The 16093-nt window shown below is 29.1% G+C and overlaps 1 protein-coding gene across 1 annotated transcript in view; it reads right to left on the minus strand.

The window, feature by feature from the left end:
- LOC107441932 (tachykinin-like peptides receptor 99D) overlaps positions 1 to 16093 on the minus strand; it is a 98523-nt gene that overhangs the window by 6443 nt on the left and 75987 nt on the right. The window contains exons 2-3 of the mRNA XM_016055355.3: positions 10628 to 10843; positions 488 to 638 (exon numbers count right to left, since the gene is read on the minus strand). Coding sequence (XP_015910841.1) covers positions 488 to 638; positions 10628 to 10843 — 367 coding nt within the window. The remainder of the gene's footprint in view (positions 1 to 487; positions 639 to 10627; positions 10844 to 16093) is intronic.

The following is a 16093-nucleotide window of genomic DNA, read 5'->3' on the forward strand; positions in this document are numbered from 1 at the left end:
TATATATATATATATATATCTGCTCTAATTTTCATTTTCATCGGCAGCATTTGCACGTGTTTATTAAAGCATAATGTTTTTCTTATATAATCTTTTAAAAAAGTTCTACATTTCTAAAAAAAATTTTTTAAATATTTTCTAAATATTAATTCATTAACTTTTGAGGATAGATAGATATATTTATGTTTCTAGGTATTGATATATTTTCTTAGGAAGGCAATATCAGCCAACAAAGGACGGCGGAAAATTATTCCATTAGAGTTAGAGCACTTTCTGCTAACCCATTACCTACGAGTAAAATGCTACGGAGGATGACTACTTCCACTATCTGATTTATAAATTATTTCCCAGAGAGAATCTTCTGCGTTGATTCTTTGGGAATTGTCTTCCATCCAGAGATGGAGGAGAAAGATAATCTCGATTTGAATGTCCGGAAGGAAATCTAATAATAAGAAGAAAGAGGATCTGGAAGAGAGAAAGTGTTTACCTTCCTCTTGGACTTGACGCTTTCAATCTGCTTCTGGGTGCATTCGCCGATGCTCTGACTTCCCCACAGTTCACGTCCTACTCGGAAATAAGTGAACGTCATGGAGGAGATGGGCAAGACGTAAGTCACGACCAGGATGACGACGTTGTATCTAGAGACAATCAGTTCAGCAGGACACATCAGAGTATAAAAAGAAAATAAAAGCAGAATGTTTAGATTGTATGGCTAAAAGAAAGTTCCTTCTCAAACGAATCACCGAACAATGTCAGTTCGATAATGAAGTTACAAAATGTAGGTAGAACATGCATATGTTGGGGATAATACATAGAATATATATTTTAACATTAGTATTGTATAAAATGTATTTTTTTTATTAATTTATATTTATAATCAAAAACTAAAAACAAAGTTCTAAGGTACTGGTTATTTTATCAAATGCAAAAGATACCTGAGGTAATTACAATTTAAATCGACTTTTATTACGAATTTAACATTAAAAGAAGATAATGAGTAAAACATGTTAGTCAAAAACAAATACAAGGCAATTTATCTTAATCTATAATCCATAAGCCCTTGGCGACCAGCTTTAATCCCCATTGACTCACTGTTTCGTAAGTTCATATTGTTCGGTTTGAAACTATGCATTAAAATTATAAGGAATTAGGTACTAACTTCGGAAAAACCGAAACAGAAAAAAACTTGCAAAACGCAATAAATTACCTCTTAAGTGTTTTTATATAGTTTCGATGAGCCTGCTGCTTTCATCAGCGTTGCTTTGAGTGATCGTGACTTCGTAAAAAAAAAATTGCTTTTAGCGAAATTCCGCAAAAATCCAAAACAAAAAAATAAATATAGCTTGATCTACTGAACATGTAGATTATTAATTAAGCTGGAAAATAAAAAAAAATATTTGAAATGGAATGTGATAGGTTTATTAAATGGATAAGTGCGAAAAAAATATAGCATGGTGATACAAAAAATAATCCGATTAAAAAGAAATATATTTATAAAATTAAAGCAACTTAGCGCAATATGCGTGAAGTGAATTTGAGAATAACTTTGATGCTACAGATATTTATAACAATAATGATAACTTGTGGGCTCCCCCTCCCAGTACAATGAGACTTCCTGCAGCTCGAAGATTGCTATGCAATTGATATGTAATCTGATTTGTTTTGCGAACCATGCTCGGTTCGCTGACTACTGATTTAAATCCACTTAAAATGTGTTCTAGAGTAAAAATTTAAATAAATTATTAAAATTTTTAACTGATGAAAAACTTTTTTTTTAAAATTAAGATTTTTAGTCAATAATGAGTTTTTGGAAAAGAGAAATTTAAATTTAAGTAAAAAACGTGTAATAGAAAAACTTACAGAAACTAAAAATTAATTATGCCTTAAGAATAATCACTATTTAAGATTAAGAACATTTTTAAAAACACAATTATGAATTTAGGCACATGTAGTTATCATTGTAAGGCTGTTAAATGAACTAATTCTTGAGAGGCTAACAGAAAGTTGTCCATGACCAAAACCTACATCAACAGTTAAATCATGTACGCATTCCTTCAATTTTACGTCCTATATAACTGTCATCAATGCTTTTTCCAGCTCTCCAAACCCATTTTTTACTATGCTTCAAGAGTGCAATACATGACAAATAATCATTTTTTAATGAATAATAATATTAATTAATATTTTTTTAATTATTATTGAATAAATAACGCTGTTATTAATTCATAATGTAGTTTTCATAATGTTAATTCATAATGTTCACTTTGTTTGTTGATATAAAATACTCGATTTTAACCTTCAAATTATCCTCAACATATAACTCAGTTAGTTTAAACTTTTCGTTGTCCACACGTGAAATGAATTTCATATCAGAAATCTGTAAAATGTACCTTTACGTTTTCATGCTTATGACAGCTAACTAACGCTTGGTATTTCAATTCTTTGATGCCAACGTAAATATATATATATATAAAGAGTGGGGTAAAATTGAGAAATTAGTTCTGATTTCTTATCAAGCATGGCAACATTGCAAAATTCACCAAAGCACAGAGATTTTCATGGCTTATTCACATTGAGAAATCACTTGACATCCGATTGGTAAAGGTCTTGCGCTGCAAGCACATATGCAATAGGCCAAGAGTCAGATCAAAGAAAAGATGAATGGGTGATGTCTTGAATGATTTAAAAACTTTGAAGATCTCCAACTGGAAGATCAATGTCAGGGACAGAACTGTCTTGAGAAATATTGCACTGCTGACTGCGGCTCTCTCTGTAAAGTAGTGCCAATAAGGAAGAGGTTCTGATTTCTAATTTACAAATGTATTCCGCTAGTCCAGAAGAAACTCCCATATTGACGCTTTGTTGTAGTTGAATTCGTAGGGTCTGAGTAGGTAAGTTTGTTTTATTATCTCTATTATACATTGTACTTTTGTTTTCAAGCTTTGTATTTTGATAGAAATTTTTTCTTATAAATAAAATAGTATATTAATGTTTTTCCGAGAATAATATATTGTACACAAATAAACAATGAATATCTTGGTTAAATCTGAAATTTTTTCTATGTCAAGCAGTTTAGCTCCTAAAGATATTTTGAATCTTTGCTACCCTGTATTACCCCACCTAATGAGTGTGCTAAGGCAAAGCAGTTTGGAATATAGAATTCAAATAGCTTATTACTGAATATTAGCAATTCTGAAATAAATTATTAGTGTAGTTACTAACATGATTATATTTATAAACATAATGATTATATTTATTTACATAAAGAGTATGTTTATTATAATTATATATATTTTTTAATTAAACGTGTGTTAGATGCTAAAATATATATTTAAGTTTTGTTAACACAAAGAATTTAGAAAATCTGAATAATAGCAAGCATTATTTCCCATTTATTAGAAGAACAATGCGGTGATAAAAAGAACAAAGTAAATTTAAAACGATTTTTTTTTATTTATTAATAATGCGTTTTCTTTGCCTAGTCAAAAATATAAAGTCTTTATTTATTGAAACAAAGGTTCTTTCAATATTTTTATTTTAAAAATATTTAGTATTTTTTTATCTTAGCAATATGTATTCATAATTTTAATCATTTCATAATTATTTTCTCTGAGCCATTCTTTGTCTTTTTTTCTGATATACGTCCAATTTATCAAAAAAATGAATAGATTCAATTCCGCAAGTTTTGGTTTTAATAATGAAGGTTATATTTATTTTTCTTTTTTACTCGGGATTCTGTTACTAAACAGAGCGGTAGTTTTACTGGAATTAGTTTCTCCGTGTACATTGATCAATAAGCGCCAAACGTGACAAATTAATAAAACGAGTGTCACTAGTCACTGTCTTTTATTTGTTGAATAAAAAACTGTAATTTGTATATAAAACTACCCAAATTTAAAATATTAGGCTTATAACTGAATAATATTTCTAATAAACTGTCTCAAAATTGTGCTAGAAATTCGTTGTAAAACTATGTTTAAGAATATTTCTAATTTATTATATATTTCGATAAATTTCAATTACGTTTGATAAAATTTAAAATGCTTATGAATGTTAGATATATTTATATTCTTGAAATAATAAGTAAGAAATAGTTATTGTTATATCAAATAAAGTAAATAAGCTTGGTCAAAAAATAACAGTTTTTATACAAATCTGTACGGATTGCGAGGAACAGATGATTTTTCTTAGGCATTTTTATTGGAACCTCTGTTACTTTTTTATTATTTTTATCAAATAATGTAGCCATATAATGTAAGTCATATGATGAAGGAAACGATCGTTAAATGAGAATTACTCTACATTTAACTTAAAGTAGGAGGTTAATTTTAAAATTCTAAAAAAAGAAGTAAGCAAAATAAAATAAAAATTAAAATTAAATTATTTTTAAAAATCAATAACATAATTTAACAATAACAATTAATTTATCATAATAAACATAAATTTAACAATCAGATGTTTACGACGACTTTACATTTTTATTGGTTCCAGATTCTAAACTTAAATCTGCTATTGAATTCCTGTAAACGATATTTCAGGTTTCGTAAAAAGATGCAAAAATGAACTTTTTTAAACAAATAATTTTTTCGGAATGTTAAATTTTCAAATTAACAGGGATTGCCAGAGATTTTGTAATAAAGAGGGTTTGTGAATAACCTTTCGTTATAAGGCTAAATATCTGAGACTGAAAATTTACAAGAAAGCCGCGTAATTCTAACATAATTTAGAGAAAAAAATAATGCCTAATGAACTTTTTATGAAAGACTTAGTTTGGCGAGATTTTTGATGACTAGGAGATGATTTCGGCGATACTTGATGACAAATTCGGCAATAAAATTTAAGTTCTGGAAAATTCGAGTTTCGAAACAATCAGGACTAATATTTACACGAGAATTGTTAAGAATAATGTCGAAGGTTTTGGGGTTTCGTCTCCAAGAATATGTAAATAGGTGTGTGTCTCGCAGAGAGGATGGAGGAGGGAATATTTGTCTGCTTGAGACTGCAATATTGTTCTGGTCTGCGAGTCTTTAGTGAGTTCATTGACCAGTCTGATATTGCGAAGCCTGTATCTTTTGTGTGTTGCACTGATATTGAGTGCTGGAAATCGTTGCATCTTCTGAAAGATTCTACTAATAAATTTCTGGAGTCTTAAGGACTGTTTTATTCATCTAAAATCAAAACAAACTCCTGTCCTTGGTACAATATGAAGCAGTATCCAATTAATTAACAGTGACAGTTTCAGAAAAATGTGAAAATATCTACCAAAAAAAAAAAAAGGTTTTTAGGCCTTCCATTTTGGACCTTAGGAAATTGAAAGAAAATTTCGAGTTTACCGATAAAATGTGCAAGAAAAATTACAGTGATATGTGGGAAAAGGGAAGCATTTTAATTAGAAAAATGGTAACTTAAGCAATTATTGTTCCAGCTAAAACTTATCTTCCAAAATCCGCCTGAATGAACTTCTATGTTATTTTTGTAAGTGGAAGATAATTAAACTACTTGAAATTTGTAAAAAAACTTTTTTTTACAAATTTGTACTATCTAAACTTTGCCTGTTAATCAAAGCCATCATCCTGACTAATCTTTGTAATTTTAATTTAAATTCCCTAATTGCTATTTTTGCAGATCATTAAATGTTGTGAGCTTAAATTTAAACTCACCCAATATTTTAATTTACTTAAGAGGTAGCAATTATTGTTCCAGCTAAAACTTATCTTCCAAAATCCGCCTGAATGAACTTCTATGTTATTTTCGTAAGTGGAAGATAATTAAACTACTTGAAATTTGTAAAAAAACTTTTTTTTACAAATTTGTACTATCTAAACTTTGGCTGTTAATCAAAGCCATCATCCTGACTAATCTTTGTAATTTTAATTTAAATTCCCTAATTGCTATTTTTGCAGATCATTAAATGTTGTGAGCTTAAATTTAAACTCACCCAATATTTTAATTTACTTAAGAGGTAGCAATTATTGTTCCAGCTAAAACTTATCTTCCAAAATCCGCCTGAATGAACTTCTATGTTATTTTCGTAAGTGGAAGATAATTAAACTACTTGAAATTTGTAAAAAAACTTTTTTTTACAAATTTGTACTATCTAAACTTTGGCTGTTAATCAAAGCCATCATCCTGACTAATCTTTGTAATTTTAATTTAAATTCCCTAATTGCTATTTTTGCAGATCATTAAATGTTGTGAGCTTAAATTTAAACTCACCCAATATTTTAATTTACTTAAGAGGTAGCAATTATTGTTCCAGCTAAAACTTATCTTCCAAAATCCGCCTGAATGAACTTCTATGTTATTTTCGTAAGTGGAAGATAATTAAACTACTTGAAATTTGTAAAAAAACTTTTTTTTACAAATTTGTACTATCTAAACTTTGGCTGTTAATCAAAGCCATCATCCTGACTAATCTTTGTAATTTTAATTTAAATTCCCTAATTGCTATTTTTGCAGATCATTAAATGTTGTGAGCTTAAATTTAAACTCACCCAATATTTTAATTTACTTAAGAGGTAGCAATTATTGTTCCAGCTAAAACTTATCTTCCAAAATCCGCCTGAATGAACTTCTATGTTATTTTCGTAAGTGGAAGATAATTAAACTACTTGAAATTTGTAAAAAAACTTTTTTTTACAAATTTGTACTATCTAAACTTTGGCTGTTAATCAAAGCCATCATCCTGACTAATCTTTGTAATTTTAATTTAAATTCCCTAATTGCTATTTTTGCAGATCATTAAATGTTGTGAGCTTAAATTTAAACTCACCCAATATTTTAATTTACTTAAGAGGTAGCAATTATTGTTCCAGCTAAAACTTATCTTCCAAAATCCGCCTGAATGAACTTCTATGTTATTTTCGTAAGTGGAAGATAATTAAACTACTTGAAATTTGTAAAAAAACTTTTTTTTACAAATTTGTACTATCTAAACTTTGGCTGTTAATCAAAGCCATCATCCTGACTAATCTTTGTAATTTTAATTTAAATTCCCTAATTGCTATTTTTGCAGATCATTAAATGTTGTGAGCTTAAATTTAAACTCACCCAATATTTTAATTTACTTAAGAGGTAGCAATTATTGTTCCAGCTAAAACTTATCTTCCAAAATCCGCCTGAATGAACTTCTATGTTATTTTCGTAAGTGGAAGATAATTAAACTACTTGAAATTTGTAAAAAAACTTTTTTTTACAAATTTGTACTATCTAAACTTTGGCTGTTAATCAAAGCCATCATCCTGACTAATCTTTGTAATTTTAATTTAAATTCCCTAATTGCTATTTTTGCAGATCATTAAATGTTGTGAGCTTAAATTTAAACTCACCCAATATTTTAATTTACTNAAGAACCAATTTTCTTTCTCAAAATCTATTTCAAAAAATTTTTTAAGGTGAGTAGGGCTTTAAGCTGTCATTTTCCTGGCTTCTTGAAATCATTAATAACAAAAACTACATAGATTTATCAGAGTTATTTTAAGAAATACTGTTGTTTTCTGCAAAATATAAACGTCTTCGGCCAAATATTAAATTAAAGCAAAGTTATATGCTATAAAATGGCGAATTTGTCATTGTCCTGACTGTCATTTTCCCGGGTAATGAATGCCAGGACATTGAAGTGTTACCAGAAAGTCTTTTTAACTGCTAATACAGTAAAGAGGGAAATCAAATATTAACCTAATACTAAGTTTATGCATGATTGTAATATGCTTGGATGTAATCAAGGTTATTTATTTACTTAATGATTGATTATTATACACAATTTTATTCTGTACATATCAGCAACAAAAATTTTTTTGTTCCTTTCTACAGTGGATAAAAAGAATTAATTTAAGCAATGTATGGTCCATCTAACATAAAGGCTTAAGTTGAGTTACTTACTATTAACTTAAAATGACTGTTTTTTAAACTTCTAAGGTAATATGTCATTTTCCTGGCATTAAAGATTTGATGAATTTCTATTTTATTTTTTTTCTCGAGCAAATGTCAGTAAACTATACTGCTGTCTATAAGATATTAATAAGTGTAGCTAAAGAAGCATACAAAAAAAATTTAGATTATTTTGAAGATTTTGAATTTGAAATTTTTTGGAATTTGATCTTTCCTGAGAATCACCCATATATATACACAAACTATCGAATCGAACCTTCCTCGAAATGCTCATGGTTCTTGCACTTGTTACGTCAGGCTATCCGAAATAGTTTTGAGGTATCTTCTAATCAACTTGATTGACGGTTTAGCGCTTCAGTGAGCAAACCAGTTCGTTGATTAGAGTTATTATAGTGAAGTTACTTTCCTTTATACTAATTAGAAAATTCAACATTGATTGCTCAATGATATTGATTGTTTTCAAGTCATTTGCCTAAAAGGGTCTTTGCAATAAGCCTCACCAAATTCAGGTTTTTGAGTAATTTTCGTGTATTTTTTGTTAGATTTATTGCGTATGAGTAAAGTGTAACAAGTTTAAAAATGCCAGCTTGAATGTGAAAGATTGGAGACTTTTCTAATCAGCCTAGCGTTTTGCATATTTTCACATTTTTCAAATGAAATATTAATATAAAATAATGAGAGTGTCTGAAATATCATTGATTAATTTAAAAAAATGCGAATGTATTTAATGTAATTAGCTAATTAATGAAATCTAATTGCATTTTTAACATGAAAAGAAAGCATTGTTTGTAATATCTCTCAACAAAGCGTATTGTTTGTTTGAAGAAACAGCAAATAAACAATTGGGAAATGGAATTTTAACACTTTTAATGGAATCTCCTTGAAATACTGTGGACATTATCACTTTGAAGTGTTTGTCTTCAAAGTTAATTAATTTTGAAGTCAAATTACGGACATACTTTGGCATTATTCTTTCTGTTAAGGAATGCCTTCTTTTTTAGCTCTTTTGTATTCATGTTGTTTACTTCAGAGGTGATAATCATAATTTGTTTCGTAAATTTAAGCAGATGTCTGAACTGCTGAAAATGTATTTAAAAATGTTTCATCGCAAATAAACTTTTGAGATGTAAACAAGTTAAATATGATGTTTGTAGTTTGATTATTCCTCTTCTGAGATATTATGCTTTGTTTATTTTAAGTTAATAATTTTAAAAACATTAGTTTATTGCTGTTCAAACATTCCTCATAATCTGAAAGTATATAAAAAATGGGGACGTCTCTAGCTTATTTCAACGCAACAGAGAAAGAAACTAATAATTATAATAAATTTAGGAAGCAGATTCTTCAATTAGGAAGGTGCATCTAATTTTCTCATAAAAGCAGTAGAAATCAACAAATTGAGTGTTCCAAAAGGTTCGAAAATTTGAATAATTAATTATAGAATTGAAGAATACGATAAAACTTTACGGTTTTCTGCCATCAGCTTAGGAAGCAAGTTATTTATTTCCAGCAAATTTCATAAATGGTTATCAAGTTCACTAGTAGATGGTGCTTTCGACTGGAAAAAAATAAAACGTTTAAATATAACTACTATTTGAAGCAACATCGTAGTGACGTCTTAGGACAAGATTGCCTATTAAAACATCGGGGAACATATTTCAGTTAAAATAGTTTTTCCCGTACTCATTTTATAAATGTTGCAGTAAGAGCCATGATGGTTCAGGGGATGTAGCGCTCGCCTCCCAATTAGAAGATCCGGGTTCTAATCCCAGTCGACGTTGATTTCGCACCTGGCTCTCACCGACCAGAATGCTGACGTAAAATACCCTCATGCCCCAGACGGATAATGGGTGAAAGTTTTCTTGCCATCAGGCTAACCGTGGGAGTTTTTAATGACTGTCCTCACCATGCAAAGCAACTGTAAGTTAGCTCCATCTAAAAGTCTTCCGCGAAAGCAAATTTTCCCAAACACTTGATACAGGAGTTCCCTTGTCTTTTGTAGAAGTTTGAAATATTAAGGCTACGGAATCGAAAATTGGTAGTCGTTTGATCATAATTGAATCGGCTTTTTAACGATTGTTATAAAATATAAAATCTTGCAGTTAGTTACGTCGCGGTAGCACAAGTGATTGACCGTTCAACTCCCCATGAGATGACCAAGGTTCAAATTTTAGAGATGGCTGGTTGATATAAATTCAGCATCTTGCTCGCACCGCACTCTGTGCTGACGTAAAACATCCTCTGTGTTAGACGGATCATAGGTTAGAATCCCCTCGCTGTGCGACTAACCATAGGGGTTCCCATGGATTTTAACCCAATATAACGCAAATGAGGGTCAATTCCATCAAAAAGTCCTCAGAGAATACTTGTTTCTCCCAATGTTTGATCTAAGAGTTCCCTTATCTTCAGGAATGTGTTCAAAATCACAAGGCTATGAAGTTGAACTATGATGGTCGTTAACTCAGAATTGGGTTGGCTGTTCAAGGCCGGTTATAATATAAAATAAAATGTTGCTGATAGCAGTTTTTCATATGTTCATGAAATTCGCAACTGATTATTAAATTTTAAAGACAGAAAAATCATGTTTTTTTTCTCCTTTAGTCTAGTCTTTTTTTTTCTCTTCTCAAATTGTCAGTCATTTTTGAGACTGCTAGAATTAATAAATTAAACCAAAAATTTCAACTTCCAAGTAATGAAAAAAAAATTCTTTTTTGAGTTTTTGAAAATGTAAACTTACATGTATTCGTCGTCACTTTGAGTGGAAGGTCCATCTGGCCATTCCATGTAGCATATCACTCGATGGTCTCCATTTACGAAAGTCTCGATTCGAGTGACGGAGTAGAGGAGATTCGGAAAGGAGAGAATCACACTCAAAATCCATATCCAGACAGTGATGTTTAGGGTTGTTGCTCTTGACATCCTTGGCTTCAGAGGATGCATAATTGCCATGTATCTGAGAAGAGAGAAACAGTTTTTCAATATTTGAAAAAAGGGTGCTCGGGATACACAGTATTACAAAACTTTTACCGGAAGTCTTTAAAAACCATTGAAATGAAAATGGAAGGAATGAAAATTACATTTTGCTTAAGTACTCAAAAAATTTATTCCTACTAAGTTAAAAAATTAACTAAAGGGCTAATCAACAGATGGTGCTGCCAGCTGAAAACAGCCATTTTCAACAAAAACGCAGCGTAGGCAGAAAACAGAGTTAACAAATGCCCCAGCACATATTTCAGTTAAAATTGCTTTTTTTTTTCTTAAATTTTATAGCAATAAGCATTTTTTTCAACTTCCGTTAACTAGCGACGGTATTAAAGACTGATTTCGAAACTTAGGGGAAATAAATTTCTTATTCCCTATGTTGAATTCCATGCAAATAGTAATTAAGGTTTAAAAAATTGTACTATTTACTTCTGTTTTTCTGCCATTTTACATTCAAAGCATCAACATTTTTAATGATAACCAGTATGAGTTCAGCCTTTTTTACTTGATTCAAAATATTAAAAGGAAAATTATATTTCAGCATTAGTGTATTTTTAAATACGTAGGTAACTTAAAAGGTAACTGAATTTGCCCAAGTCATTTAAATCCAAAAAGTATTCTGGTATTGATTTCCGAAAACTGTTCGTTTGGTTCTTTTACGAATAACATTGAGTTAAAAAATTGCCGTTTTTGTCGCATAATAAACATTTCGGCAAACTAGTAAGAATAGTTTTCATGCAATATGGAATTCGCTTTGTGCTTTGTATAGAAGGATTATATTTAAATCATTTGCTTTTATTAAAATGTATCTTTTTAAAATTGATTCGCTATTTAAAAAAAGACACAAATCTGAATCAGTTTCCGAAGTTATTGTTTCCACCAAGTGTGACAGGAATCTAATTTCTAAGAGATTTCAACGTGGATTTCCAAAGTATTTCAGCATTTTAAATTGCATACGTGCAAATAATTGCATAATCTTAATAATCAACTCATAAAAGTAAAGATAGCACTAACGTGTCTTGGAAGAGTCAGCGCAACAGGCTGAAAATAAAATATTTCTTGTCCAACTAGCTATATATAACTATTTTGTATCTAAATCCATTTGAACTTTGCACGTTTATCGACACCTTTTTCTGCAATACCATTTATCAAAAACAAAAACTTATTTTTCACAATCCTCCCATGTAAAGAAATGCTTTCAAATGTTTGAATTTAGTGTCTTTCAATTTTATTTTTTACTCTGAAATATTATTAAGTCTTCAGCAATATCCAATAACCAATCTATTGTGAATACAAAAAAGACAATAACATTCAATATTTTCTGTATCATTTCTTGGAGTTGTTTGAAAAAATTTATTGCAACATAAAACATATGCGTTCTGTATTTATTTTGTTGTAAATAAACTTTAGTCATTTTAGATACAGTTAAAGCTTCCGGTGTTTTAAATGTTTATGCGTTCTTTCTTAAGAACATATAAAACATTTCTGTGACATGATTTATGTTAGACATCGACAAATAAAATGGAATCAACCGTCATTAAACAGATGAAACTTTATTTTTATGCTTTAAGAGTTGAAAAAAAAATACAATCTACATTGTAAAAATTTCCAAATCAAATTCTGATAAAAAAGTTACTCAACGTGCCGATACTTTTCACTGTAAAACCACTGTTTTTATAGTAATTTTACAGTTATCGTAATTTTACAGTTAACGTAATTTTACAGTTAACGTCATTTTACAGTTACCTTAATTTTACATTTACGTAATTTTGACAGTATTAACTACCGTAAAATCGCTGAATCCTTCTGAATAAATGAATAATACTGTAATGATGTATGCTCACAAAGTGCAATCTGGATTTTTTTTTATACAGTGCATGATGCTAACTTTTAACTCATTCCATTGTAATTGTTTATGAAAATAATATTCTTACATAAATTTCAATAAGATGTTTATCATAATCGAGGGATAAAAATATTTCCTATGGTTTCAAATACTCAATCATGGAGGAAGAATGAAACGCATAAATAGCCATTTGAATAAAACAATTCCACAAAAGCTTCTAATATGAATATGTTTTTGTCATAGAAAGTGAAACATTTTAGTTATGAACTCAACAAACGATGAATTGTTTATTCAAATTCACTCGGCAAACAGGACTTTCTTATGCAAATGAGAATCATACTAATGGATGTCGGTATATAATTTTGACGAGACCCTGCTTTATTGATAAACTTAGATATTAACGGTTTCATTAAACTACTGAAATGAATTTTATATCCACTCATTTCTTTAGAAAAATGAAATTCTTATTTTTGAGGTTTATAACTAAACATTTGTGGCTTTTATGTAAATGCATCATCAATCAAAGGGAATGATGTTTTCGCGTGTGTTTAGCATTTTATTTGTTTCGTGATGCTATAATTAATGGAACTATGATTTTTGCGCAGAGGGCGTAGTCCGACATGGAGTTTAATTGCAATATTATAATGAGCTGTTTTAACATCGATAGACGGAATGCTAATACAAATGACTGCAAATAGTGATTTCAAATCATAAATCCGAGTTTCAATAAATATAAATACATTCGTTTCAGAAAAAGAGGCAAAATGAAATAACATTTTTTAAAACTACGTTCAGTAGACTAAACAAGGGGGAAGATTTATATTTTTAAAAGACGACCAACAACGATTTTTTAATGGTTATAGAGTTTAATTACTGTATTATATCGAACTAATTTAACATCCATGTTTAGAATGTTAAATTCCAGTGATTTCAAATTATACATTCGAGTTTCAATTAATACATTCCATGTTCAGAATGCTAAATTCCAGTGATTTCAAATTATACATTCTAGTTTCAATTAATACATTCCATGTTTAGAATGCTAAATTTCAGTGATTTCAAATCATACATTCGAGTCTCAATTAATACATTCCATGTTTAGAATGCTAAATTTCAGTGATTTCAATTCATACATTCGAGTTTCAATTAATACATTCCATGTTTAGAATGCTAAATTTCAGTGATTTCAAATTATACATTCGAGCTTCAATTAATACATTCCATATTTAGAATGCTAAATTCCAATGATTTCAAATTATTCATTCAAGTTTCAATTAATATATTCCATGTTTAGAATGCTAAATTCCAATGATTTCAAATTATACATTCGAGTTTCAATTAACACATTCCATGTTTAGAATGCTAACCCTTAGGAAAATTTGCCATAGAGAAGCCTATGGTAATCTATGGCAACCTATGGCTACCATAGANAAACCCCATAGGAATATCCTATGGCATTTTTTTATGGCAAACCTATGGCAAATTTTCCTAAGGGAAATTCCAATGATTTCAAATTATACATTCGAGTTTCAATTAATACATTCCATGTTTAGAATGCTAAATTCCAATGATATCAAATTATACATTCAAGTTTCAATTAATACATTCCATGTTTAGAATGCTAAATTTCAGTGAATTCAAATCATGCATTCGAGTTTCAATTAATAGATTCAAATAAAATGTATAATGAGAAAATGATTTCATGACTACGTTAAGTAAACTAATAAGGAGAAAATACTTCTATTTTTATTAGACCGACAACGATTGCTTGATGGTTTTAGAATTTATTTACTGTATCGCAATGAACTTACTTAAAGTCGGTTTTAAGAATGCGAAATTACAGGACTGTAAAAAGAGATTTTAAATCCTACATTCGAGTTTCAAATCGTACATTCGTGTGATAAAAAGATGCAAAATAGAGCAAAAATTTCAGAAATTACGTTAAAAACACTAATAGAGAGTTAATATTTTTTTGCAGACTAACAACGATTGCTTAACGATTATAGAGTTTAATTACTGCATTATGATGAGTTTATTTGACAACGATATTTAGAATGATAAATTCCAGGACTGTACATAGTGATTTCAAATCATTCATTCAAGGTTCAATTATTACATTCACGTAAGATGTAAAAAGAAAAAAAATTAAAGCTGCAATAACTAGACTAATAAAAGAGAAAATATTTTTATTCTTATCAAACCTACAACGATTGATTGACGGTTGTATAACTTTTGTATTATAATGAACTAACATAACGTCGATATTTAGAATGCTAAATTCCTGGATTGTAAATAAAGATTTCAAATCATACATTCGAGTTTCAATTAATACATTTATGGGATAAAAAGATCGATAATAAAACAAAAATTTAAAAAAATTAGGAAGACTTAAAGAGAGTAAATTTTTTTTATCAGACCAGCAATGACTGAATAATGGTTATAGTATTAAATTACTGCATTGTAATGAACCAAATTATCATGGGTATTTAGAATGGTAAATTCCAGGACGATAAATAGTGGTTTCAAATCATATATTCGAATTTCAACTATTACACCAAGTTAGATATATAATGAAAACAATAATTATTTCAAAACTACGTCAATCATAGACTTATAAAAAATAAAATAATTTCATTTTTGTCTGACCTAAAAGATCATCTTACGAAAATAAAGTTTAACTATGGTATTATAGTGAGCTAATTTAGCATGCATAATTATAATGTCATTAAATGTCATTAATTAAATGTCATTAATAATGTAATTATAATGTCATTAAAGACAGATTATTTCATTAAAAATAGATCCGAAAATGATACTTTAATAGTGATTGGAGCTTATGAAAACTTATAGTAGTTTGATCTATGGTATCAGAAATCGACATTGATGTTTCTAATCCGTGATGATCTTACATGTCTGAGAAGCGAAAAATCCTACATTGCATAAAATAAATGTTTTATGGTTTGAAGAAACATTTAAGATCATAACAGATTGGTAGAAAAACAATGTAAATGATTTATAAGTGCTTAACTCTGAAAGATTACAGAATCAGAAAGATTACGCCATTTTGGAAAGAAAAATACTTCTAGGTATTCTAAAAGGAATACAAAAGGATGATATTTGGCATTCAATAACGAATTCACAGCTAAAATGGAACCCTAAGGAATCACATGTCGCTAAAATCATTAAAAATCACAAATTAAAGTGAGCATCATACCTCGTCCGATTGGAAGAAAACTGAAATGTCAAATATGTTTATATGACGAAACCATTTGGTGTACGATTATAAACATCTATATCCATCCATCTATCTATCTATCTATCTATATCTATATCTATATCTATATCTATATCTATATCTATATCTATCTTGATATC

This window comes from Parasteatoda tepidariorum, chromosome 4 (genome assembly GCF_043381705.1).
Source record: "Parasteatoda tepidariorum isolate YZ-2023 chromosome 4, CAS_Ptep_4.0, whole genome shotgun sequence".
Classification (NCBI taxonomy): Eukaryota; Metazoa; Arthropoda; class Arachnida; order Araneae; family Theridiidae; genus Parasteatoda; species Parasteatoda tepidariorum.